The 25030-nt window shown below is 39.3% G+C and overlaps 2 protein-coding genes and 1 long non-coding RNA gene across 8 annotated transcripts in view; 2 read left to right on the top strand and 1 right to left on the bottom strand.

Moving 5' to 3' along the window:
* PPP3CB (protein phosphatase 3 catalytic subunit beta) overlaps positions 1–6725 on the top strand; it is a 51557-nt gene extending 44832 nt beyond the window's left edge. For 2 of the 5 annotated variants that reach the window (XR_014587112.1, XR_014587113.1), the window contains exons 13-15: positions 261–320; positions 882–956; positions 6361–6725. Coding sequence is in view for 2 of the 5 variants with exons in the window: in XM_083845153.1 (XP_083701279.1) it covers positions 261–271 (11 nt within the window). In the remaining 3 variants the exon portion in view is untranslated. Of the gene's footprint in view, positions 1–260; positions 2789–6360 lie in introns of those variants that run through there. The other 3 variants (XR_014587114.1, XM_083845153.1, XM_083845152.1) reach the window with 3 other exon arrangements.
* Positions 2931–20396, bottom strand: ANXA7 (annexin A7). 2 transcript variants are annotated; one of them, XM_083845164.1, is made up of 13 exons: positions 19257–20396; positions 15039–15093; positions 13228–13417; positions 12815–12922; positions 11623–11663; positions 10584–10686; positions 10158–10252; positions 8966–9079; positions 7502–7672; positions 5826–5996; positions 5642–5717; positions 4345–4457; positions 2931–3654 (listed from the first exon to the last, which is right to left on the bottom strand). In XM_083845164.1, exons 2-13 carry the CDS (start codon positions 15090–15092, stop codon positions 3532–3534), a joined length of 1359 nt encoding a protein of 452 aa, XP_083701290.1. In that variant the 5' UTR covers position 15093; positions 19257–20396; the 3' UTR covers positions 2931–3531. The 2 variants fall into 2 exon arrangements, with proteins under 2 accessions (XP_083701290.1, XP_083701289.1); XM_083845163.1 differs by having other exon boundaries at positions 19037–20395.
* Positions 15100–20791, top strand: LOC310902909. The gene is made up of 3 exons (XR_014587116.1): positions 15100–18798; positions 19241–19300; positions 20443–20791. It is a non-coding gene; the product is annotated as an uncharacterized lncRNA (long non-coding RNA).
* The last annotated feature ends 4239 nt before the right edge of the window (positions 20792–25030 follow it).

Here is a 25030-nt window from a genome sequence, read left to right as displayed (position 1 = left end):
AGCAGTGTTAGTTTTTTATAGAGAGGCTGTGAAGCACAGCCGCATCTTGTTTGTTGCTTTGACTAAGTGTGTTCAAGACACTAGTGAAGTGTGTTGGGACTGCTTTGGGAGGGGCTGTTTGTTTTGACAGCAAAGTTGTCTGATCTTCTCTTGGTATATTGTCTTTGAAGTATGTAGGGCAAACTGCTGAGCAGGATGAGAATGAAGATGAAAAAAATGTGACACGTGGGATTTTAATGTCTGATTTTACTTTATTGCAGATGTGTTCTGATTGGAAACTATTCTCAAAGTTTGTCTGCAGAAGATCAAGTCAAAAAATGGTAAGTTTTTTTTATGAAACAACCTCCATACTAGTGAGCTGTACAGTCTGTGTGTGATGTTGTGATAGAGCAGACCAAACGCATGCTACTGAAGTACAACTGAGATTTTACATGGCAAACAATATGATGGTACCTTCCTCCTTGTAAGCACTAATGAAAACGTCTCAGTCTCACATGACAGTATATCCATGATTTGATACTCAGATCTTAGTTCCCATTACGATTCTGACTAGCTGGAATTGTGTACACAGAGAAAATACAAATTCAGTCTTTGTGTGGAAGGAGCTCACGGTAATTGGAGAGAACAGCTTCTTGTCCAGCAGTCAGTGCTCTGATTCCTCAACAGTAATCAGTTGTATGAGTAGTTTTTACCAGGTATGAAGGCAGAGGTACAGTAAAGGAAACTTTCTGGGCAATTTTTGTCAGTCTCTTCTCTCGTTCTCTCGTGCTAGGTACTTTCGTGTTGCCCTTTAAGCAAGCCCTCGGTTGACAGGACTGTGTCTGTGGGCCTTCTCTGTTTAGGAATTAAGTACTCATTTTTTGCTGCTGTGTTTCTGAAAGGTGGAGCCTGCAGCTGTCTCTAATTCTTGTATTGTTGATGAGAAAAAAAAAATGTATCCTCCCTCCCAGAAAACCGTAAGTAGTTTTGCTTTATTTGTTTTCTGCTTTCAGTGTTTTAAGTGGGGGGAGGCTCTGTGTGTCATTAGTCTATTCTTGTGTTAGGAGGGGAGAATGCTAGGAAAATAAATTTGTGAACCGAAGGATGCAAGTAGCAAAGCATGGCTGGTTCCTGGCTCATGCCAGAGCAGTCACTGCTTACTTCTGCTCCACTGCATGGGGCTCAGTGGGCAACCCCAGAGGGCTCAGAGTCCTGGCCACATCCTGCCCTGAGCTGCTGGATCTCAACAGCACCTGTAGTGCTGCGACCTGCAGTGAGGATTCAGAGATGGCTGGGGACTGGGGGGAGGTGTTCCAGCTGCTCTGAGAAATCTAAATGCATTTTAGTGAAATTGAAAAGGGGGCCTGAAAGTACAGAATGTGTTTGAGTGTGGTGTTCTGGGGTCATGCCAAAACAGGACTTGGTGCTGTCGGGAAGCTTGCTGCCACCTGGTGAGCCAAACAGGGAAGATCAGCCTAATTTACATACTCTCCTTACATTTAGTTAAATGGTGAACATAACCTCACCATCTGAAATTACTTAGTGTTAAATAATAGCTTTCCTTTCAAAGCTAATTAAATTCCAAATTGTGAAATTGAAAAACTTAATTGTGAAGAAGATTGGCCTTTTTAGCAAAAAGATAAGTGATGGGGATTGGGGATACTTTTTTCTTTCAGGTAGAATCCTGGTTTGAGTCTGAACAGTTTTTAAGAGGCATAGTCTCATAAATGGCTTTCTTTTTTCTAATGTTTAACCTTGAAACACCATTATATTAGTTATACGTAAAAATCAGGCTCTTTCAGAGGCAGGATAGATAGTATTCGTCATAGTATTGCTCATTCTTCTCTTAACATTGCTTCATTCAATTTTTATTACCCATTTAATAATTCTTTATTAGTACCATATAAGGAAAATAACTTTTTGCCATAAAACACGTGAATGGCATTAGGACATAGAAGTCTCTTCATCTGTTCGTTTTCTTGTAGTAACAGTATGTATGACCCAGATTTAATCAACATTCTGCTTTGCATGACAAATAAATTCGTGGGGGTATTTGAGTTGCATGAAAACATGCAGGTGCATTAATATGCTTTAATTATTAAATGTAAAGTTTCTTCACATGTAAGGAAGTTTGCTCAAGAGCAAAGAAACAAGAACCAAAGCTTGTGAGAGTCTTGGTCACGCTTCGAAGCCTATTGACAGATATGTGTGTGTGTGTATATATATATATATATATATATCAAGTGTGTGTGTGTGCGTATATATGTATATACATACTTATCTCACAGTGGATGCTTGCCCCAATGATGACCAAAGTAATACACAGTGGAATGTCCTTTAGTCTCCCCAAATCAACTTCTCTTGTTCACATTTGGATTATTTAGCTTCAATCTGACTCAGAAATTTTAAATTGGACTGTGTTTCTAAGTGTAATATCAGAAAACATTTGAAGTCAGATTTAGATTGCAGAGTATTTTATATAAGTGAAATACTTGAGTTTTTTTGTATAGTAGACTTGGTATCTGCTATTGTTTTGCAAAAAACGTTATGTACTTGGTGTGCATGATTGAAAGGTTTCTCCTATTAGAATCAACTCTACTCTACTTGCGCTAGCTAATTCTGTTTGAGGGCTAACAAAAATAGAGCTTTGCTGTTTGTGGGAGGTTCCTATTATTTTTTTTTTAACTTGATAAAGCAATGCTTAGAAATGCTAGCTGCTGGACTTTACAGCTGCCTGGGGACAGATTCACTGTGGCTTTCTAAAAAAACAGATGTACTCTCAAAGCTGTTTGTTTTTTTAATCCTATGAAACCATCCACACAGTCACTTGTATCATCTCTGTTGCTGTCACTTCCAGTTTGAATTTACACATGTTCTGTAGTGTTAGTATTTGCTTACAGCAAATTACTGAACAATGAAAAAACAGTATAACCCACTCCTTTACAAGATGATTCTTCAAAATTAGATTAGATTTTATTTTTTTCTGCCTTAATCACAATCATAACTAACTGCTAAACATAATTAACTTAAGAACTTAAATAGGGGAGTACAGTCAAATTCTGCCTAGGTGCTTAAACTGTTAGTGTAATGTGACTTAAACCGAACACTTGTTTTTTAGCATTACCATGGAAGGGCTTTAAAGAGGGCTTTTGTTAGAGAACCTGGCTGGGTTTTTGTAAAATGCTTTACGTCATCGCCTCGGGCTTTTTTGTAATCCACAGTTAGTTCAGCAGTTAAATTTAGATTTTTCAAGGAAGTCTAATTATGCAGGAGTTTGGCAGAGGACAGGTGGTTTTGTCTGGGTCAAAAGAACTAAGACTTAGGGCTAATAGATAAGATATATCTTTTACTATACAATAAAGAATATTATGTGCTGTAAATTAAGGCAAGGGTAAGTGCAGAAAGCTTACTAAATCACCAAGAAGGCATATTTGATTATATAAAGTTTAAAATTATTCTTTTATGCACAAGGGGTCAGTGTCTGCATAAAGCATGTTACATGTCCTCCAGTTTGTTTTTAAAAAAGAAAACCAACGAACAGATAATCCTCTTCTATTGACCAACAATTGCCAGTAGCAAACGCCTGTAATCACCACTTGTATCACTTGATATCATTGAAGCCAAAGTTTTCTGATACATTTGTGTGAACACCTGTTTAATTTGCACGAGATCAATCTGCAGAGAAAAAAAAAAGCACAAAGCTTAAACATAGTGCATGATCTGAACTCTTAGACAGTTACCCCCATCTCCCTCACAGACTATAGAATACCAGCCAAGGGTATAATGTACAACGGATTAACTCTGTACATCGTATAAGCTATCAGTTCCCTCTACAGACAGATAAGCACCTCCCAAAGCAGTCTTAACAGTTGTTCCTTGCTTTCACAGAATCACAGAAAGGTTTGGGTTGGAAGGGACCTTAAAAACCATCTAATTCCAACCCCTCTTGCCATGGGCAGGGACACTTCCCACTAGACCAGGTTGCCCAAAGCCCCATCCAGCCTGGCCTTGAACACTTTTGCAGCTCTCTGGGCAACCTGAGAACCTTGCCTAACTTTGCTAGAACTGTAGTATCCTTACTTCATGCAGTTGAACCTTTGGATTTGAGATGCTTTTCTGCTAGAGACAGGCAATCACATTTAGGAAAGTAGACATGTAGTATTACTACTTAGCTAGAGATAATTAAATTACTATATGAAACATGGCTTTAAAACAAATTGCTTTGTTTATCCACGTCTGAACCAGATAAAAGCTTCAGTACAGTATGTGATTTCTACAGCTGTGAAGGAGGGACTACATAGAAGGCTGGTTAGAGTAGATAGCTTTTCACTACATGTGAGGTCTACAGAGGAGACAGTTTCTTACCTCGCTGCGAGTGACTATAATCCTGATGAGAGTAGAATCATCCGTGCCAGCTCCTTTCATAGAATAATAAAGTCTTTCTGCAAAAAAGGCTGGGCGATTTAAAGCACATTGCACTGCAATAAAGTATACTTTTAGGATTAGTTCCAGTATAGTATACTGTATGGTGATACCTAGCATGATGAAGTCAAGATTTATGCTTTAGACAGCTAGAGGTAGGTATCGATAAAGATTCAATACTGTAGATTACAGGAACTGTTTTATAAAGCTGAGTTTATTTTGTATCTGAACAAATCAGTTAATCCTTCACAAGAAAAGTTATGGTTATTACCAGTTAACTTGCCTGGAAGTGCTTTTGAAAGCTGGCTGAAACCTTAATTACCAAATCTATAAACAGATCTTTTCTTTGGATAGCTGGTACTAGGATATGAGGTATTCAAGTTGTGGTCCATTGCTAGAGTCTCACTAACAAAAGGACAAAGGTAAAAAGTTCTCATTCTCAAGTAGTTGTGGAATTGATCTTATTTCAGTTAGTTTCTTCTTTCTCAAAGGCAAGCCTCTATTTTACATGATTTCAGAGGTGAATTTTTCCTGTAGAACTCTTTAGTAGAATATTATCTGGGAAGATTTTGTTCAATACAATAGGTTTTAATGGTTATGGCTGCAGAAATGCAGTCAATTTGGTAAGCATTGGTGGGATTGGTGTGTGGAGTACTTGTTTCATTAGTAGTAAATCATACTGGTTCTCACTAACAGCGAATCATGATAAATTTGTAGTGCTTTAGTATAATAAGCAGGGAATAGCGAATTCAAAACAGCTCCTCTATTTTGGTGACATTTTCTTTAGAAAATGCTGAACTTTTTGGAGTAGGTGATGGTGGAGAAGAGAACTGGAAAGGGAACTGTGCCTAAAGGAGGTTTTTGTTGGTTCTGTGATCATGTGCAGCACAACTCTGTTACACTGGTACTCACGTAAATTTGCGGAGTGCTGACACACAACCACCAGTTCTAAACATTGACCCCTGTTTCTGTGTAGTTACATGCCTTTCCAGAAAAGTGACAAGTAGTTTCTATGTAACCTTTCCTCATTTGAAACTGACTTTTTCAAGCTAGATGCTTATTTTCTCCAATATAAGTGCATAGTGAGTAATTTGAATAATTGAAGTTACTTTTGTATTAGTGGAGTCTCAGACTGTGTATTCATTTGCCATATGGACAGTGCTGAATTGGGTTCTTCTTTAATTACATTTAGAAGGTTTTATTGCCAAGGGATAAGAAGAGGGAAGAACATATCACTTACAAATAGCCTTCAAGCCACATTCCACGTTTCCAGAAAATTCTCGATCGATGCTGCTTAACAAATCACGATTAGCAACCTACAAATAAATGAGATTAACATGTGGATAGTGAAATGCAACAACAAGTGGAACCTTAATTCAAAAAATGCTGTGCACACTCATTTGAAATCAGTGAAGAACTCCTACCCTGGAGTATGCCTCAACTGTTGCTTTTAATTGGGGAAAACTTCTGCTTGCCAGAACCATATTAAAGCATGATTCATCAGTCCCAAGTCTTCCTTCTCCTGCTTGGTAAAGACGCTGAGCATCTTCTTGAGCTTTTTGATAATCCACATTTTGATTCTCATCCCGATTCCCCTAAAAGCAAAGATAGCGGATATCAAACATAGTTACACAGAGAAGGCTATGTGTTTTAATTGCTTGAAGTGTAGACCCCGCACACGTATCTCCGAAGCTTGAAGTAGGAAGAGTAATACCAGTTTGAAATAATTACATTATTTTAAAGTTACTTTTTGGTTTAATAATTCTTGTAAGCAGAAAATAGAAAAGTGGCCCAAAACTCTTATCTGTAGGGTTTGGCTTAAGCTGTAGATATACTGTATATATACTGGCACATAATTTTGCCTATATATATACTATCTCATAGTTCTAGTCTTTTTCAGGAGCTATAATCAATTCTGGTTTACTTAATAATGTAAGTTTTCTCTTGATTTGTTTCTAGGCTTCAAGTTACAAAGAATCTTCCCAAATGAACTAATGAATTATCTTACTGAATATGCACACCTGAAATATCTCAGGCTTTCTATTATATTTAGAATTTGCTAATTTCAAGTATGAATGTCTCTAAAAAGCACTTAGTATAGTTGTTATATGTCAAGTAGGGCTTGTGTGACATTTTATGTGCTTTGGTATTTGTTTTTTTGCTGCACAATGCATGGATGAATACTGCTAAATATACTGGCTGAGTAAGCTAAATACATGCTCTTAAATACTGTTGTGTCTGTAGCAGTTAATATTTAAATTATATGGTTGTCAGTTACTGTAAAGTACTGGATTTATTGAAATAAAAATTAGCATGAGCTTCTCAAGCTTTGCTTTCTTGTGGATTTTGACTTTGTAATCCTAATACCTACTGAATAGCTGAACTCTCTTAAAGGTAGAAGCAAACAAGATAGTCATAGAAATTCTAACAGCAAATAGGCAGATTTACCACAAAAATGTGGGAAGTTACATTTACTATGTATTTCTTCCTAAACTGCAAGTTACTGTTCTTCAACACAAAAAAGAGCCCTATTAATGATATGAAATAAGCAGCCTTCAATGTTCACCTGAGTTCAGTAGCAGCACATACCTAATTCTAGTTATCTGAAGGGAGGGCTGTGATGTGACTTGGGAGGTAAGTTTTGATTTACAATGCCTCTAGGCTTCTTTGGGGGGATTCTCACTGATATTTTACCTACCATAAAAATTATCCCATTACCCAAATACTGATTTAAATTTTGTTTATGCAAAAAAAAATTAAAAATTATGCAAAAAAATTAAAAGTGTCTGGCTTTAACAGCAGTGTGGAACACTGCTTGTACTTTACAGTTTGATTGCATGTGAGTTCTCTGATGTGAATAGGGTGTTCAAGTAAGTCACTCAGCTCATCATATAGATAGGAAGTAACTCTTCCTTGAGGAGGGGCTGAAGTGCCTTGTCTTATCATTAGAGAATATATTAGTAGTCTAGGGCTAACTTCTAAGAAAACCTAGCTCTAGCTAAGCATGCACAGGCAATTCATTTATGGAGCAATTACAAACACATGCATCAAAGTGTGTATACCCATATCTTAACAAAATAAGAAAAAAAATCAAGCTCACTTGGCACATAGATATAAGTAATCGTTCAAAGTGTCCGGAAGTGTCCGCTCTGATGTCTTGTTCGATATCCCTTCCAAATTCTGACCTATAGCAGTTCACTATGTCTCGTATTTCCTGGTTTGTCCTTGTGCAAAGGATCTCAATCAGCACTCTCTCCTGAGTGCCCACTCCCTGTAAGCAGAGGAAAAGAAGGTATAACTGCAAAACACCACCTACTTTATTTTGTTCAACTGTGGGGGAAAAAAAGCAGTCATCTGTTACTTTAAAACTCAATACAATCTACATTGTAAGAACAGTATTCTTGCACGGTGAAAGCACCAAGTTTACTGTATGCTTACTTAAAAAGGAATGAAGATTTCAAAAACATAAAAATCTGTACTAGCTGAAGAAATACCCCCAGAACTGTACATCCACAATTGTGACATCACCCAAAGATAACAAGAAAAAGTTTTAGGAAGAAAATGAAGGAATTCTTTGGCAACCTTATTGTGCGAACATACTGGAGGAAGGCAGAGCCTTATCTCTTGCTTTAAGGGCTATCATATGCATGTAAATCCTGTCTTGATCAGTGTACAAGTGTGTTCCCCATTCCAAATGTAGCTGCTTCCTCAACATGGAGTACCATCAGGAACTTTCCATAGATGCTTCCCTCTCCTCAGGATAGAAATTACCTGTGGGTTCTGTGTACAGTCAGATCTTAATAGCATGGTCCATCTCTACTCAAGCAAGGATTAGATAGGGGTAGATCTGAGACTTCTAAGCAGTATTGTAATCTAAATTTAAAAAAAATGGTTGAGTGGTTTTTGCCTCCACTAAAGCCAGATCTTCATTTGTGCTCCATATTCTTTGGAGCTCTGCATTCATACATGGATTAAGTGACATGTTTCCAGTAATCAGGCACCTGTTAACTGCTGCAACTCAAACAAGCAATTCAGGTGAGCTGGACATACCAGTTCACCTGAATGAAAAGTTTAATCCAACTATCTCACCTAACCTCCAGTGCAGTCTTAGCACCTGAACAAATGCAAGCATCACCTAATCTTAAGAAAATACTCTTTCATTTTCATCCTTTTGAAAAACCTGGGATAATCCAAAAATATCTTTTTGTACCAGTGGCTTGTTCCCAGCAAGGAGAGGTACGTAAACTTCAATTTGAACAGTGGTTAGTTTAAAAGCACCATGGCTCTTATTACATTCTAGCAAAAAGTATGACCAAGAGAGTGGCAGAGAGCAAAATTCCATCCTGCAGCATTTCATCCCCTGCTGTACATCTGCTGCAAATTGGCTGATCCTGCAGAAATTGGTCAGTACTGGGGCATAAAGCAGAAAATAATTTTAATCCCCAGTCCCTAAATTTGCTTTCCACCACAGGATTTTTCAACAATGCAGGGATCAGGTATTCTGTTCCCTTAGATGAGCATTTTAAGATGGTTTTAAACTATTTTGTTCAGAGGAGAACCATACCTTCATTGCATGACGTAAACTCCAGGCATCATAGTATATGCTAGGCATGAAGAGTGCTAGAATCAATTCTTCCACGTTTCCACTTAACTCAGACTTCAGATCTTTAATCAAATCCTGTCCAATTATAAATACAAAAATTGAGTAATTATGTAGTATGGGGGCTAGAAAATACTTCATGACACTGTTCAAGTGGCACAAACTTATCCCAGACCATCCACTTAAAGCAGCTGATGATCTTCTTATGCTTCTTTTTGCTATAGTACATTGTTATCCCTATTCTGAGAATCCCTACTGTTCCTTACAAAGCACAGACATCTCACCTTTCTTTTAAAACACTGTCAAAATACATAGCAATACACATCCGTAACTCGATAGTGATTGGAGAGCTTGCTGAGGAAGGAGCCCTGAATTCAGTTCAGGTCTTCTTGCGCCAAATATTCCAATCCTACAACAGTCTACAACTCCTACTTCTTGTAGAAGTATCTTATCCAAAGATACAAGTTCAGCCTGGTGGGGGAAGAAGCCAATGCTTTCAAAACAGTGCTACTGAGCAGATAAGAATGTAAGATTTCACTGCAGCAGAAAACACAGAAATGAGATCACTTGAAAGCAATTGTTTGCAGCACTGTCTTGTCTTGGAAAGGAACCTTCCCTTATGGATCATAAAGAAGGAAATGGGAGTTAGGTACTGGCCTGCACCTTTAAAAGTGAGCACAGTTAGTGTAATAATGGCATGGCACTGAATTACTCTAGCGAGCTAAGCCCTTGATGTTGAATCACCACCAATTCTCAACCAATTTCTCAGTTTGTTTCTCATGAGTGAAAAAAAAATTTTTTTTTTGAGCTTGTTTGTGCACATAAAAAAACTGTATTTTCAGACTAATACATAAACAGTTTATGCTTGATTATTTTCTTATCTAATAATCATAGCAAACTCAGAGAATCTTCTTGTTTGGTCAGGGTCCTAGTCAGACTCCTCTGTGCCCTCACTTCTACCAGATATCAGAACAACACTCTGGTAAATAGCAGCTGTTCACCTGGTGTGCAACAAAAAAAAGTTAACCAAAAGAGGTGCATTTAAGAAGTGCCCCAAACCACTTCCCAGGACTAAAATGCACTCAGGCAGTTACAGCAGCGGTTGCAAGTTTGTGGGTTTTTTTTGTTTACTGATTCAAAGAGCTAGTGAACATACCTTGCCATACATAGTCTTGAAGGCTGCCTTGATTTTTTGCCTTTGATCATTGGAGCGGTTAGCTACAACGTTGATGATAGCCTGCTCATCAGTTCCTTGAACACAGAAAGGCAATGTAAGAGCTTAATCATAAAATGGAATTATAGAATCCATGTGGTAATCCTTCCGGCACTGTGCATTTTATAATCTCCAATTTGGGCATAGTTACCTAATACATGCATGAATATCAATAAAGTCAATTTACCAAATTTCCCATATATCTTAGTCTATTAAATTGCCCAAGTCATTTTGGAAGCATGACTTTTGAGAAGATGAAAGTAGAAAAAAAATACATATGATTAAGTAAAAACTGAAGAAAACGACCAAATAGTCTCCGTAAGTAAGTAAGTAGCCGAACAGAAATTTAAGTAGCTGTTGCTTACTTACCAAACCCCTTCATAGCTTTGCGCAGAATTTCTGCATCCCTGTTAGCATCAAAGTTTGGAGCAGCTTGAATTGTGCCCTGGGTATACTGAACCATTGCTGCAGGCTGAAAATAAGAGCCATGTTTAACTAGCTGTCCTGCACAATATAAATTAAAATTAAAATCACAACTTTGGAGTCATTGCTTCAGGAGAAATCACAGAATGGTTCATTCCATTAGTTCACCATTTTTTCTAATGCAGGATGGCATTTGTGTTCAACAGCTTTGTCCCACCAATGCCTTTACACAGTGGTATGGCTCAAGAGCTACATGATGAGTATACACTGATACAGCGTTACGGTTTTGTTTGGGTTGTATTCTGAGCGTAGCTGGGAGCTCTTGATGCAGAACACTCTGTACATTAACTTCATCTGCAAAGACATCTTTTACGGCAAAGGACAGTTTGTTACTTTTAAACCATTTGAGAATACAGGAGCAATTTATACCCTTTCATATCAAACTCATTAAGAAAAGCTGTATTAAAATACCTGCAAGATGTTTAAATTTATTTTTTTTTTTCAAATACAGAGGTGTAAATCTGAATCCTATCAAAAGCAATGGCAACAAATTACGTTTCTGTGTGGCCAAGACTGGTACTATTTTTTTTTCTTTTTTGCCTTTAGCACAGTGTCCCTCTAAAATAACATCATGGAGGACCCAAATGCTGCAGTGAGTGACCCAGTGATTTTCAGGATTGAATTACTTGAGTTTCCCCTTGCTCAAAATTGCCTCTCATAGCAGTTCTTCCTTGCATTATGGACAAGAACAATTATTGAACAATTGTTACTGAGCAATGTGTAATACTAACATCCAAATACATTTTCAGCCATCATATATCCTTTCCTCTATGACACATCCCCAGCTCATATTCAGTGCTCCTCCCTACCCTCTGCCACACAATGAATTGTAAAAACATTGCTTTATCCCAGGAACAGCAAGATGAAAAAAAAAAAAAACAGAAACTGCTTTAAGGTTAATTATAGAATAGGATACAACACATACCAGACCAGGCATTGGTGATGGTGCTTGTCCACCGGTATAGTCTATTGAAAATGAATTAAAGAACAAGATAAAAGGAATTAATTATGTTTCTTATTATGTACATGCTATCTAATCTGAAAATAAAACCATTTACAGACCTGGTAAGTTACAGGTCTACCACTGTACAAAACCTGTTTGCTAAGGAACAGTACTTTTAATGATCAGTAACTGAAGTTCTTGCCCTTGGGAAAAATGGGAAGAAGTAATCACAGAAGCATTCTGGTATATACACTAGCAAGGGAACTCTACAAATACTAAATTTACTGGTCGTGTGGGAGCTGGAAGGATCTCCCCTTATTAAATATTGCTGTTCTTGACAAAAGCCAACATAGGCCATGCCAATGAAGAATGCATGTCCTGCGCTCTCTTTCAAAGTTGTATTACTCTGTTAAAATGTCTAACACATTAACAATAAATACCAAGAAGTCATTGGTGCAAAAAGAACTGAAGGAATCTCATTTCGTGATCAAAAGCACTGTGAATACCAATGTTACAATTACATTTATTATACTAGAAGTTTATTTTTATCCATAGTACATATGTACAGGTTTTTTTTTAACAACAGCTTAGTTATTAGAATCAGTGAAACAATCATTAAAAGAAAGGTTTTGCTGCTCTGTATTTCTTACAACCACAACTGACACGTTCTAGGATAAAAATGTTCTTAATGGTAACTGACTACTTAAAGCATGAAAAAAACCTGCGCTGTTTTTAAACAATGGTGTGTATTCTCCTTTCCACTTCCCCTGCAATGCCCAGGATCACCATGAACACTGAGCTGCTTGGATTCTGAAAAACACATCCATTTCTTTGAGATTAACAGAGCAGCTAGATACTTGTTGAATGTTGCCTCTGGATTTCACAGTTCTGGTCAAATACTTGCAGTTCGAAGAATGACAAGCACCTAAACGATCACATCATGATCATTAATCAGTGGCAGCCGTCCCTTTTGGATATAATGTATACAGATGGTTCTCATCTACTCTTTACTGGTCTTGTCAAGAAAGGTGGTAGGATGCATACAGCATACAAAACTCAATAGCTAAAAGTAGCAAAGATAAGGCCTATTTTGTTGCTACCTGACTTGGACTCTCCTGGTTTAACTTTGGCTGCTTGAAGTATCTTAACATATGGCAGGGAAACACCCATGTACCTGGAATTTGTGCTGGTCCACCTCCACCATAGCTTTGGACAGGAGGCTGGGGATAGCCACCAAAGGCAGGGCCAGCGGGAGGCACACCAAATCCAGGGCCTGTGGGGGCTAGGAGAAGATGGCAGATTTTAGCACACATTTTGTAAGTGATTTCTGGCACAACACGAGCCAGGTTATTGAGCAGAGCTATGCAAGAGATTAATTTTCTTTTCTCTGTGTCTGTGCAGTGGCCTAAAACCCAAAGGTATCAAGGCCCTGCTATTTATGCTAGATAGCAATCTCTCTGGCTGTCTAAACGCTGCTGCCTAAATTGATCACTGAACAAAGCTGCTTTTCATCACTACCTCTACCAAGCACAAAGACCACTTACAACGGAAATAACTCCCAAGTGGTAGTGTAACAAAGGACCTTACCTCCAGGGTAAGATGGCATTCCTCCAGCCTGGGGAGTGCCAGGGTAGCTCCCTGGGGCAGGATATCCTGCTGCCCCTGGATACCCAGCATTTGGTGGTGCCGCAGGGTAGGTCCCTCCTCCTGCTGGGGGGTATCCTGCAGGGTAGGTGTACTGACCAGCTGGCGGATATACAGACTCCTGCCCTGTTGGCTGAAACGCAAAACCCAAAGCTCTCTGTATGCCTGTTATCAGGATGATAGAGTAAAAAGCTCTCAAAATGTCCATGTATATAATGCTGTGATAAGATTTAGCTCTTAGGAACAGCAGCAGCATTCCCTAAGCCTGGGTGTCGGCCTTCTGGATGGGTTCTCTTGCTCTTAAAACACAGGTATTTAAAATCAGCTTTATAACACGTACCATATGGACTTAATACTTACTGGAAACAATCCTTACTCATTAACAATAGAAGGGTGAGCAACACATTACATACAGTACACACCCATTCTTGAGTACAGAAAACACATAAAAAGCAACATAATAAAGTCTACCTCAAATGTTTTCCTCAGGTTTAGTTGCTCCAATATTTCTTAGTCCCAGATTACTGTGCCCATAGTACAGTGAGATCCTCTTCTATAGCAGTAGTCTAACCTTTCTCAGCCAGACTCAACAAAAAGATTTTAATAGGATTTAAATTCACAAATCCAAAGTTAGGATCCTCCAAAGCCCTGCTGGGATGACCATTACAGAAGAAAATCTTTCATATTGATTTTTTGCACAGGTTATTACTTTGGGCATCATCAGTAAGACTAGAAAACCTAGAATGACTCATCTAGCATTTAAAGGGTCTTTTAAATTCATCCACTAAAGTTGGCTACATTTTAGATGCTATCTAAAAAAACAAAACAAAAAAAAAGGTATAATGTAGTTAAAAGTGGCAAGCAGGATAAAAGTACAGCTTTAGAGCTTTTCAGTATTTTAGTGGGATACAGTGAGCTCCATCCTTAAGTCTAGTTCAGTACAACATAAAACATAAACCATATAAAATTCCCACAATCACATTATCAGCACTGTACTAACAAAAGCATACAGCTGCATCTAGCTTTGAAAAATGATGCAGGCATCAAAAAATGATGCAGGTGTATCAAAAACACTGCAGTATCAGCCACTCCTGATAAATTCCATCCTCCTGTGTTTTGTTGGAATGTACAGTCTGTTCAGTCATGAGCTGAAGGTGGAACAAAGTACTGTGGCTGAAGGACTGGGGGGTCAAAGTCAAGCTGCTGTGTCCTGTATCCTCAGAAAAATATTTACTTTATGTCGTATGAAAGCTGCATACTTGAGCTTGGATTGCTCAGCAGCTTTACTCTTCCTGAAAGTAATAGTCACTTAAATTTGTTCAGCATCTCTGTAAATACTGGGATACGGGTACACACATTATTTGGTAGAGGCTGGTTCAGACAATACCTCTGATCCTGTACCTAAAGACCCTTCTATTTATGTAAGAACTACTGATACTTAAAAAAGATATATTTGCTGAGACAGTTAGCTATAGAGAGAGATAAAAAACAACCCACAAGACCAAGGCAACAGACCAAAACAGAACCAACCAACTAACCAAAAACCCTTCTGGAACAACAGGCAATATTAAAAAAATAGGTCATAAACTTCCTTCTTGGAATTCATATGAGACAACTGTAGAGTCTCACTCGGGATGGATATGTGGATGACAACAAAGACCATAATCTATAGCAAATACTTTATATGGACTAACAGCTGCTATTTACACACACACACAGAACGGTAAGAAGGGGTACTGACCAGCCATACTTACAGGATAGCCAGGGAAACCAGGGTAGCCAGAAGGGGGATAGCCTGGGTATGACATTCTGGAAAAAAAATATATTTTGTCAGGCACTGTAGATGAGTTTGTAGTAGCTATTTGCTAGCTAATTACCTGTGACATCACTTGAAGAACATGTTTAGTGCATTCGGTATTGCTAAGAGTACTTGTCAGCTACTAAACCACAAAACCTTTCCTTTTTCCATACACATGACAGAAGCAAGCAGGATTCAGAAGAGAACCACCATCAACTTTGCAATTAACTGCTACCCTGAATTAGGGTCAGATAGATACTGATGCATGGTAAGAGACCTGACTCCAAAATAATTCTGAAATAGAGCTTTCAGACCTTGAAGTGCCAGCAGAAGGGGGCTGAGCCTTTGCCAGAATAGAGACAGAAGGGTAAGACTAAAATAGGTCTCAATTCTCTAACGCATCAAGCATTTGTCTCCTGTCAGCTTGCACTCCTCCATTCACAGGAATAGTTCTTGTGAGGAGAGTAGTCCTTATCTATTCCAGAGAAAAGGATCATTTGATAGAAACGTGGTCAACTGTTACCTTCTTTTAGCTATTCTTATGTATGCACTGCTAAATACAGAGCAATGATTTAAAAGATCAAATAAAGTGATTAAACCAAAAATAACACATTATTTATGCTAGCTGTTACAGGTATGACAGCAGGACAGTTTCATTATGCACATGTTAATGGCAAGCTCAAGCATGGGAGGACCATGGTGGTTGAGCAATCACAACTCAATTACTTTGACCTTTAAGTCTCTTTCAAAATTCCACATTTGACTCCTGTAAAGCATAGTGACTCAGACTTTCTGGTGGTGATGACATGAGACATCCTTTAAAACTAAACTGCACCAGATGCTGGTCAGTGCACCATGAAAAAGATGAAAAAGATCTAAATTTTAATCTAAAGTGAGTATTTAAGGATAAGAAAGAAAATTCTATAAATGGAGGTTTATAATGTAAATGTTTTAGAATCATTAAGGTTGGAAAAGAGATTTAAAAAAAGCTATTAGCATAATACAAATTTACAGATAAACCATGACAAAAAATGGGAGGAAAAGGTCAGACAGATGAAGTTGCAAAGGTGCCTGTTTTTGAGCATGCAATCTTTTAGTCTTTCATTGACTATTCTGCCAACAAATGCCTCCGTGAGACATTCCTGTCTTGCATAAAGGTCGCTGAAGAAGGAAAGAGGCGGGGAACCTGCTGGAGGGGGAGATCCCAGCATGAAACCCACCTTCAGAGCAGCTCCTCAGTGACCCGTGCATATCGTCACGTGTGTAAGAACTGCTTGGGCTGGGAAGGGAGGAGATCTGTTTTGGTTTTTTAAATTGTTTAGAAATAAAGTAAGCTGCTATTTTAGAATTTATGAACAGAAAGATTGAATTTAGCCTCTCTACAAATACTTTATGCTGATGGAATTATTGTTGTTTCTCACTTTAAAATACTATTGCCCTCGTGCTCAAACAAAACACCGAAATGAGGAAGCATCCAGGCATGAGTTCAGCTTCCAACATACTCCCCAATTACCCCCACACATCATTTGTAATCCCTCAGCATTACTTCATTTGTGTAGCAGATTTCTGTTTCCTGGTAATAGCTATTTATTTTAGTCCCATTTTTAATAGAGGGAGTTGGGAAGTAGAAGCAGAACAGGACAGAGATCATCGACCATGTCCCCAACCAGTTGGACAGGGAGTTTCGAGGTCATTAGCCACACTACTAAACATCTAATGGCAGGGGAAAAAATCCTGTTAATGCTAATGAGTCAGATTCCCTGATCAGGGACTGGGAGTTACTCCCTGCATATTTATATGGTAGTATCTTAGCTGCATAAATCAAAGGAAATTGGATATATAAATACAAATGTAATACAGTTAATGACTATTCATGTTTCTAGGTATTTGTTGGCCAAAACAAATGGTTATGAAAGCAGTATTCTTACTGCATTGTACCATTAATTGCACAAGAACTTACTGCCTGAAATATCTCAGATTTAATGTGGAAAACATTAAAACAGAGCAAGTTAGTTCAAATAAGAGCCAAAACAAACTCGTAGAAAAGTACAACTATGCAGTCTCCTACTGATGTAGGATCATCTTTTAGAGGGTCTTTTTAAGTAAATAAAGGGGGGAAGAACGGCATGAGGTGTGCTTGTGAATCTATGCTTTGATCATAAACACTACTAATTGCTATTTGTTTCCCTAAGAGGAAACTCCTTAAACCAATACCCGTACAGTACTTATTACTGACAGCTATTTGAGTTGACTTTTAATTCTGGCTTTCAACAACACATTTCTTCTGGTATTTCTGTTACTTAAACACCATCTGTAACTCTATTCAGGAACAAGACTAGCAACACTTCCTCTGGATTTCAGTTACACTCTTTTTGCTTAGAGGAAAATACTGTCAGCAAAACTGAATATTAAAAATCAAAAAACAAAAAACTTCTGTTTTTTAGCTTCATATAATTCAATTAAAGTTACACTGTTAGCAAGACAGTAACATAAAGCCTGTAAAACTTGAAGGTGTGCACAATATCATTTCCCCTGTATTACATTCTGTGCTTTTCATAATGCAAAATCAACAGCTGGTGACTGCAGGTCAGCTGTTTTGGCAGCTGTAAAAAGTATAATTTGTATGTAAATGGGACCCAACAATCTTTTATCCATATTAAAACATACCAGATTTTAGACTTATTGATATTTATTTCAGAATTAATTTAATTTTTCAGCTGTGACTTTGATTTGCTATCAAACATATTCTGGCAAAAACTTTTTAAGATATCATTTTCCAACATCTCATTTTCAATCCAGCATGGTATTTTTGATTAGCAAATTAACCACCTGTGTACACCTATGACAAACAGCACACTGTAAAACTGCTTAACACTTTCCCTACTTTCACTGTTTCTGTTCCTTTTCTAGGATTTGGATAATTTGTGATACAAATTCTTTTGGGAATGGCAGCATTTCTTTTAATCATCCCCTTCTACCAAGACCCCATCCCTATTTCTTATTTTGTGTTTGTAACTCAGAAGAACAACAAAGTTTTTGTCAGTTTCCTTGATCATTCTGGATAAAATTTTGAGTGCTAAGTGGGGGTTTGAGACTAGCCTCAGACCTCAGGTACTAGAGTCTCTGAAGAACTTACTGAGACCAGCCAGCAGTACTTACTGAAACAGCTTTCTGCATATACACATCCTCTAGGAGATAAATGAATTCCCTTACACAACACCAAGTACTTAATAACAAACATTGACTTCCCTAGCTCGCAGCCTTCCTCACAGCACCTAAGCGCCCCGGGGCAGAGCAGGGGCCGTTATGACTTCCACAGCCAGACCGCCTCAGGCCTTCTGGGGCTCTCTGCAAGCTGCAGGCCCAGCCGACCCCAAGCGTCCCATTTTTTGTGCTTTTTGGTTGGTTTGGCGGGGCGGGGTCTCTGGCTGTGCAACAGCGGGCGGGCGGAGGAGGTCCCGGGGTGGGGACAGGAAAGGTGCGGACAGGAGGGAAGGGGACAGGACCGCGCCGGGCCGGGCCGGGGGCTCCAGTCAGCCCCGAACCCGCCCCCGACGCCTTTAAAGGACCCACTGGGGGCCGCCCTTCCCTGTCCCGCCCAGCCCTGCCCGCGGGGCCAGAAGCCGCAGCCCGCTCGGGGCAGGGCTGTCACGGAGCTCTGGGGGCTCTCACCGGGGGGGCTGCAGCTCCCTAAGCGTGGCGAGGCACGGCTGCAGGTATCAGTCGCTCTGGTTACTCCTCCTGAGAGCGGGACCCCGTCCCCGTTCCGCGAGGTGGGCCGGCTCCTTGCCCTGCCGAGCCCCGGAGGCTGGGGTCCCCCTGGGCTCCAGCCCGGCCGTGCCCCGGGGCCGGGGGGCTCTATCCCGAGCCCTCCTGGGGCCGGGCCGGGCTGCTGAGGGCGGAGGACGCGCGAGTCTCGGCAGCTACCCATGTTCCCCCCCCCCGCCGCCTCACCTGAGGGAAGCCGCGGAACCGCCGGCCTCTGCCCTGCAGCCGCCCCACAAAATGGAAGCTGTGGGGCCAGGCGGTGACCGCCCCGCCCCCGCCACCGGGCCCGCCCCGCTGCCCGCGGGCAGGGCCGCCGCGCCCCAGCCCGGGCAAGCGGATCCCGGCGGTGCCGACCCTGCGAACTCAGGACCCCTTTTCCCGTCCGTGCAGGCTTGCCCCGTGTTACCGAAGGCCGCGGTATGTGCCGTCCTCCCTCGGAGCGGCGGAGAGGTAAGCAGCGGGCACCAGTGCCACAGGGGCGCAGAGCGCCTTGTGGGGGGGCTGCGTGAGGGAGGCGTTGCCGTCACACCTGAGCCCTTAGTCACCCGCCTCGATGAGCCAGGGGGACGTCCTCAGAGCGGCTTCCCCTTGGCACTGGTGCCATGAAATTCCACCCTAGCGCATGTGGCTTTGAAATAAGTCTGTTTGCTAGTAATACATGAGGGTTTAAATCAAATCTCTGGTCCGGTAGCTGGCAGTCAGTCAGCCAAGTCACCTAGACCACCAGAACAACACAATGGCAAAGTATATCAAAGACTTTATCAGGCCTGGAAGAGTTACTCTTTTCCATATAGTTACTCAAGATCGAGATCTAGGTCCCAAGAAGGCATAAAGGTAGGACTGTCCTGACTATTACACTCCTTTCTCAGAAAGAAATCTTTATTATTATCACCTGTATGCAACTAACTGCTGTGGGAAGTGCAGTCAGTGTTTTGTGACTATTTTAAGTCTATTGTAATGCTTATTCATATTATATTTAGAACAAACCCTACATACACATATTCCTGCCTTTACCCTGTGGCTAATTGTTTGTAAGAGATTCTGACCAGCAAAGTACAGTTTATGAAGGATCCACCCATGATATTATGCAGTGGTTACTTGTGATTATTCAAAATAACTTCTCCCTACTCTTTATGATTAGCATATCTTAGCAGTTTACAGACCATTAAAATGCAAGCAATCTTACCCTGTAACCTTGTGTGGCACTGGAATGCTAGATGCCAAGTAAAGCCACTGTTCTCTTTGTCTGTAAAACAGTGTTAAGTGCAGGCAGCAGAAAATAGGTGGGTAATAATTTACCATGCCTGCCCACTTCAAGTGAAAAGCACCTAAAAACATATAAAGAATCTAATATAAATGATCTATCTTCAGCAATATTGGGCTTTTATTTCCCTTGTTTGTCCAGAACACATCATGAACAGCTTTAAGAATTTAATCCTTACAGCATTTTTCAACTGACACTTCCAGCAGATGTGTAGTATACTTTACCTCTGTTAAGCTCATTTCTTTCAGAATGGGTATATATTAAAATCCCTGTTTCCATAGGAACCAAATACACTTATAAAACACGATTCTTTATCTCTTCTATTTAGTGGACTGTTTGGATTTGAACTATTCAAGAAAGGAACCATCTGTTTTTACAAACAAGTGGGAAAAGAGCGAGAGAAAACAAAATAGCATACATCTGAAGAATCCCAATCTATGTTCAACCTGTTGCATGTGTATTTGTTAACAGGAATTTATGGAATGACTTTTAAAGCATTGGAATGGGACCGTTGTGGTCATCTAACTTCACTCTGTATATTCAAGGAAATCCATTGTCTTGTTACCACAGTTGGAGCTGTACATTTAGGAACGCTTCTTAAAACCCATAGAGTCAAGACAACCTCCCAGTTCTAGAAAAATCAAGTTCAGTAAAACAGGGGGACAAACTTTTGCTCATCTCTTTTGTAATATCCTTGTATCTTCTGCAAAGACATGATACTGGACAGAATTCTGGTCCAGAGGTACTTGTCTCAACTATATACTTGTACTGCGTGCTATCAGTACATACAAAACAAAACTTTTTTTTCCCCCCTCGCAAGTAATTTATTGTCTGTAACATAGGACACTAAATGCATTGCTGCTTCTCTGTGGTATGTATCCTGATTGGAATATCCCTTCATGCTTAATACAAAGCATTGCTTTTGATCTTATATTTGAGTCAGGACACTTAAAGGGGGGAAAAAAGGTTTCCTATAGTTTGCAGTAAGCAACAAGATCTGGTCAGCTTTGAACCATGGGTCAAAGTATAACAAACCAACAGGATACTGCAGTGATCCAAGTCTAAGTTAAGTACTAAAAATATTTTCCCTCTTACACTACCTTGTGACTGCAGTAATTAAAATGCAGATAGTCGAAGTTAGCTGTTGAGTTAACCTCCTGTGTGAACAGGGAGCAGGGCAAGTGCAGTTCACTCCAGAAAATGTTTGGTTTGCTGAAATGAGAGTCACTACCCAGTGAGTCATGTTAGGACTCCACCCACTGTAGTCCAAACATCAGGGTTTCATGCAAACATTACAACTGCCGTCAGGGTCTCCAGTTCTGCTGGGTGTAACCACACTAAAAATAGACACTTCATCCTTACTCAGAGCATGCAAGGAGAACAGCAGCTTGTTCTGCTAGATTACTTGAAACAGCAGCATGTCCAACAATTTTCACCATCGATGTTTTACTCCTTATGATTAAAACCATGCATTTCAGATTAGTTACTAATAAGTAGATGGCATACATCCACAGGCTCACAAAATTTTGCAACAGACTGAAGTATTTTGCCAAGAAACTTAAATGACTAAGCTGACAATGCAAAGTTAGTGACCTTCATCCCAGTATACCGAAATAATCAGCAAATGAAATTGTGATTCTGGCAGCAAGGATATTTTTTTAAATACCAAATGGCAGATTACAAGTTTTATTTGTTACTCTCAACAACATAGAACACTTACTCTTATCTCCGCTTTCCAAGGCTTACAACCAAACACAAAGATGTTCATGTTAAACATGAATCACTGGACGTACTGGATCAGGCTGACACAACGTTTATTCTGATTGAGGAATTCAGTATAAGTCGCTTGGACTTGACAAGAAGAACCCATAATTAAGCTAGAGAAGACAGAAATTAGCATGACCAAGGAGGAAGAATTTGAAAGTAAGCGCAAAGGCCATATTGAAAAAGAAATTTGTTGAATTCTAAGTTGGTCTGGGATCAATTCCAAGTTTTCTCTTAAAATGAGCACAGAAGTTCTCAAAAGTTAGGAACAAGCTAATGGTACCTGCTGATGAAACTGAAGTGTCACCAATATTGAGAATAATCCAAACCAGAGTAAGTATGGGGATCATTATAACATCTAGATTTGCTAATTAAGAAGTGCTGTAATGCCAAGTCATGCATTTAAATTAATAATTTCCACGGTAATTTGGAGGTCAACTGCAAGTGACAGCAGTGAAAGGATTAGGGTGGTGCTCAGCCATTGCAGATGACAGACACCAAGAGGCAAACAAGGAATTTCTAACAGGGAAGTACTAATATATTCTTATATCCATTGATCTATACACTGATACAGGTATGGTCTTTACCAACAAGAAAGACTGAAATTAAGTTTAAAATGAGCAGGTAAGTGAACAAAGCATAAACGGCAGGAGAAGAGAGGAGATGCAGCTTAATATGTTTAGTGTAGCAAAATGAAGACTGCTGCATGATGACTATCTATAACAGATGATGTATAAATACCAGGAAGAATATGAAGTGGAATTTAATAAGGACAAAGGGTATTTAGGTGTATTTAAAACAGATTTTAAGGTATGATTGGTCAAAACAGGAAAGAACCGAATTCATGATTCAGGAAACTCCCTCTAAAGTAAAGCTAGTGGATACAGAGAACCAGAGAACATGGCGACAGTGAAGTAGTGGCTGTTAAACATACCACAACTAGCAACACAAACTTCTCTATTCGGAGAAATGTATTGTATTAACCTTTTTCTTCCATCACATGAATTTACGATGTCAGACTGTAATGCTTTTTAGTTTAGCCAGCACAATGCAGTTCGCAAGGACTTACTTTAGATCTTAGTCTAATCCTACAGTCATCATTACTACAACTGTTTTGTGCATCATCAATCCTAAGTACTTTACAGATGTCATAGGAAACCTGACTGTTGCATACTGCCTATCCACAAACTTCTCATGAAGAATCATCCAATTATCATCTGCAAGCCTTGCAGCACAACAGAGCACACAAGGAAGCTAATTACCATCATGCATCTGCAATTCCCATTGTGGTATACAACTTTTGTTTCTACTGCTGTAACTGTAATCATTTAAGAAATATCGTGGTTTTAATAAGGCATTTCTATTAGAGTTCATCCAGCAAATACTGATTTTGGTAAGCAACACAGAGTACCTTCATGTGCTTGTGGATTTTACATTCACTTGCTCAAAGACGCAAACAAGCACAGGCTTATACTAAGATGTCAGAAAAAAAGTATGCCTGTATGCTAATTAAACTGCAAGTTATCAGAGGTTACCACGCTCACTGAAAAGACAATAAATAATTAACAATAAAAATAAAAAATAAAAATAAAAAATATTAACAATAGCTTTGTCAAAGCTATTTGGAGCAATGCATCCTAAACAGAAAAGGAAAAAATCCCCCTAATAGATCCAAGAACTCAGTAATTTACAAATAATAGAGCTTGAAATCCTTGATGATTCTTGACTCCCAAGCTTTTTCCACCAGATTACTTATGCAATTTCAGGTTTTCAGATATGAAATTCCCTACGGTGGAGCAACAGAAGACCTTTAGGATTTCCTGCCTAGATTTTCAAACTTCGGAGAAGGCAATGCCTCTTTCTTCAGCTTCCTAAGTAATAATGACGCAGCACAGGATTTACAATCAAGCAAAATGATGCATTACAATGTGCTTGCAGTGTCGTCCTTCACAAGAGTGGCCACTGAAATTTGAAAATTCTGCACTCAAAGCAAGGTTCACAATACACCACTCACCCAGTAACAGAATGGATGGAATCAAATGTAGCATTTTTAAGATGGCAACTGCTTTTCTGCTCCAATTCTATGTATTTGTTGCTGTGATGTCTAGCATACAACTGAACATACAGATTGTGGGCTCTTCTGACACCCCTGCTTTGCAGTGCATCATTCCACACAGGAAGACACAGCTTCAGTCCTTTGTAATGCATCATCATTCATCTTCAGGTACATGTACGGACTGTGGCAAATTCCACAATACCTTTTCTATAGTAATGATCACAAATTGATCTTTCTTCTCAGAAGTTTGCATTTTGTCCACAGCTGCTGACTAAATAGAATAGCCACTCAACGTGAAAACTTTCAACTCTGAATCTTTCTTCTTACATGTTAATTTTCCTAACAGAGAATGACAAGAATTTACTACAAAGGGGAGAGATCAGAGAAATAATATGCTGTTTTTCCTCTGCTTATTGCAATAGTTACGAAAGACCTATCCAGCTTTGCTGCTCATTCTTTTCCTCCATCTATTTCAAGGCTTATTTTAAAAAGAACACTGTGACCTGAAAAATGTGTTTAAGTGGCCAAAGATTGAATATTAAGTTTAAAGAAGAGAAGGGGAAAAAAACATTAGTGAGACTAGTAAAAATGAGGCAAGTTTTAACACATTTAATGCTCACTTTGAAAAGAGGTGAAATCTTTGCTATGCTTTCAGTTTTCAGGTGCCTTGCCCTTGCAATTAGATCTTAGAATTTAGCACTGAACCACTCAGGGAATTCCCCAGATAGGAACTAGAACAGAATTTATAGATTTTGAATGGGTTTCTCACTCTTCAATTAATGTGGCAAATTTTGCACAAAGGTATTTGAGGTGAACACTGGCTTTGCAGGCTTCTCTATGATGTTTCTAATTCATTTCTCAAAAAAAAAAAAGTGTGCAAATGCATCAGAAATAGTCATTAGTACATAAGCATGAACAGTTATGTTGTAGAAGAGGGGTACTTCTACTGTATTAGGTGAATCCACTGCAATACAGCTGAACAGACTACCAACGGTAATGTATTAGCTGAAATTGTAAAAAGTTACAATTCAGAATGGCTTTCCTTCTGCTAAAATTAATTCCAGGTGAAATAGGTTCAGGGGAAAAATAGGAAGTT

This window comes from Anser anser (assembly GCF_964211835.1).
Source record: "Anser anser genome assembly, chromosome: 7".
Lineage (NCBI taxonomy): Eukaryota > Metazoa > Chordata > Aves > Anseriformes > Anatidae > Anser > Anser anser.
The sequence above is the reverse complement of the archived record's forward strand: the minus strand, read 5'-3'. Positions and strand labels throughout refer to the sequence as shown.

Excerpts from the sequence above, each read along its gene's own strand:
- ANXA7 (XM_083845164.1), bottom strand. The coding sequence starts at position 15,092 with ATGTCATACCCAGGCTATCCCCCTTCTGGCTACCCTGGTTTCCCTGGC. Across the intron at positions 11,664-12,814 it reads TGGACCAGCACAAATTCCAG|ACTATACCGGTGGACAAGCA; the intron begins GTACATGGGTGT and ends CATTTTCAATAG. Across the intron at positions 10,687-11,622 it reads CATCACCAATGCCTGGTCTG|CCTGCAGCAATGGTTCAGTA; the intron begins GTATGTGTTGTA and ends TCTTATTTTCAG.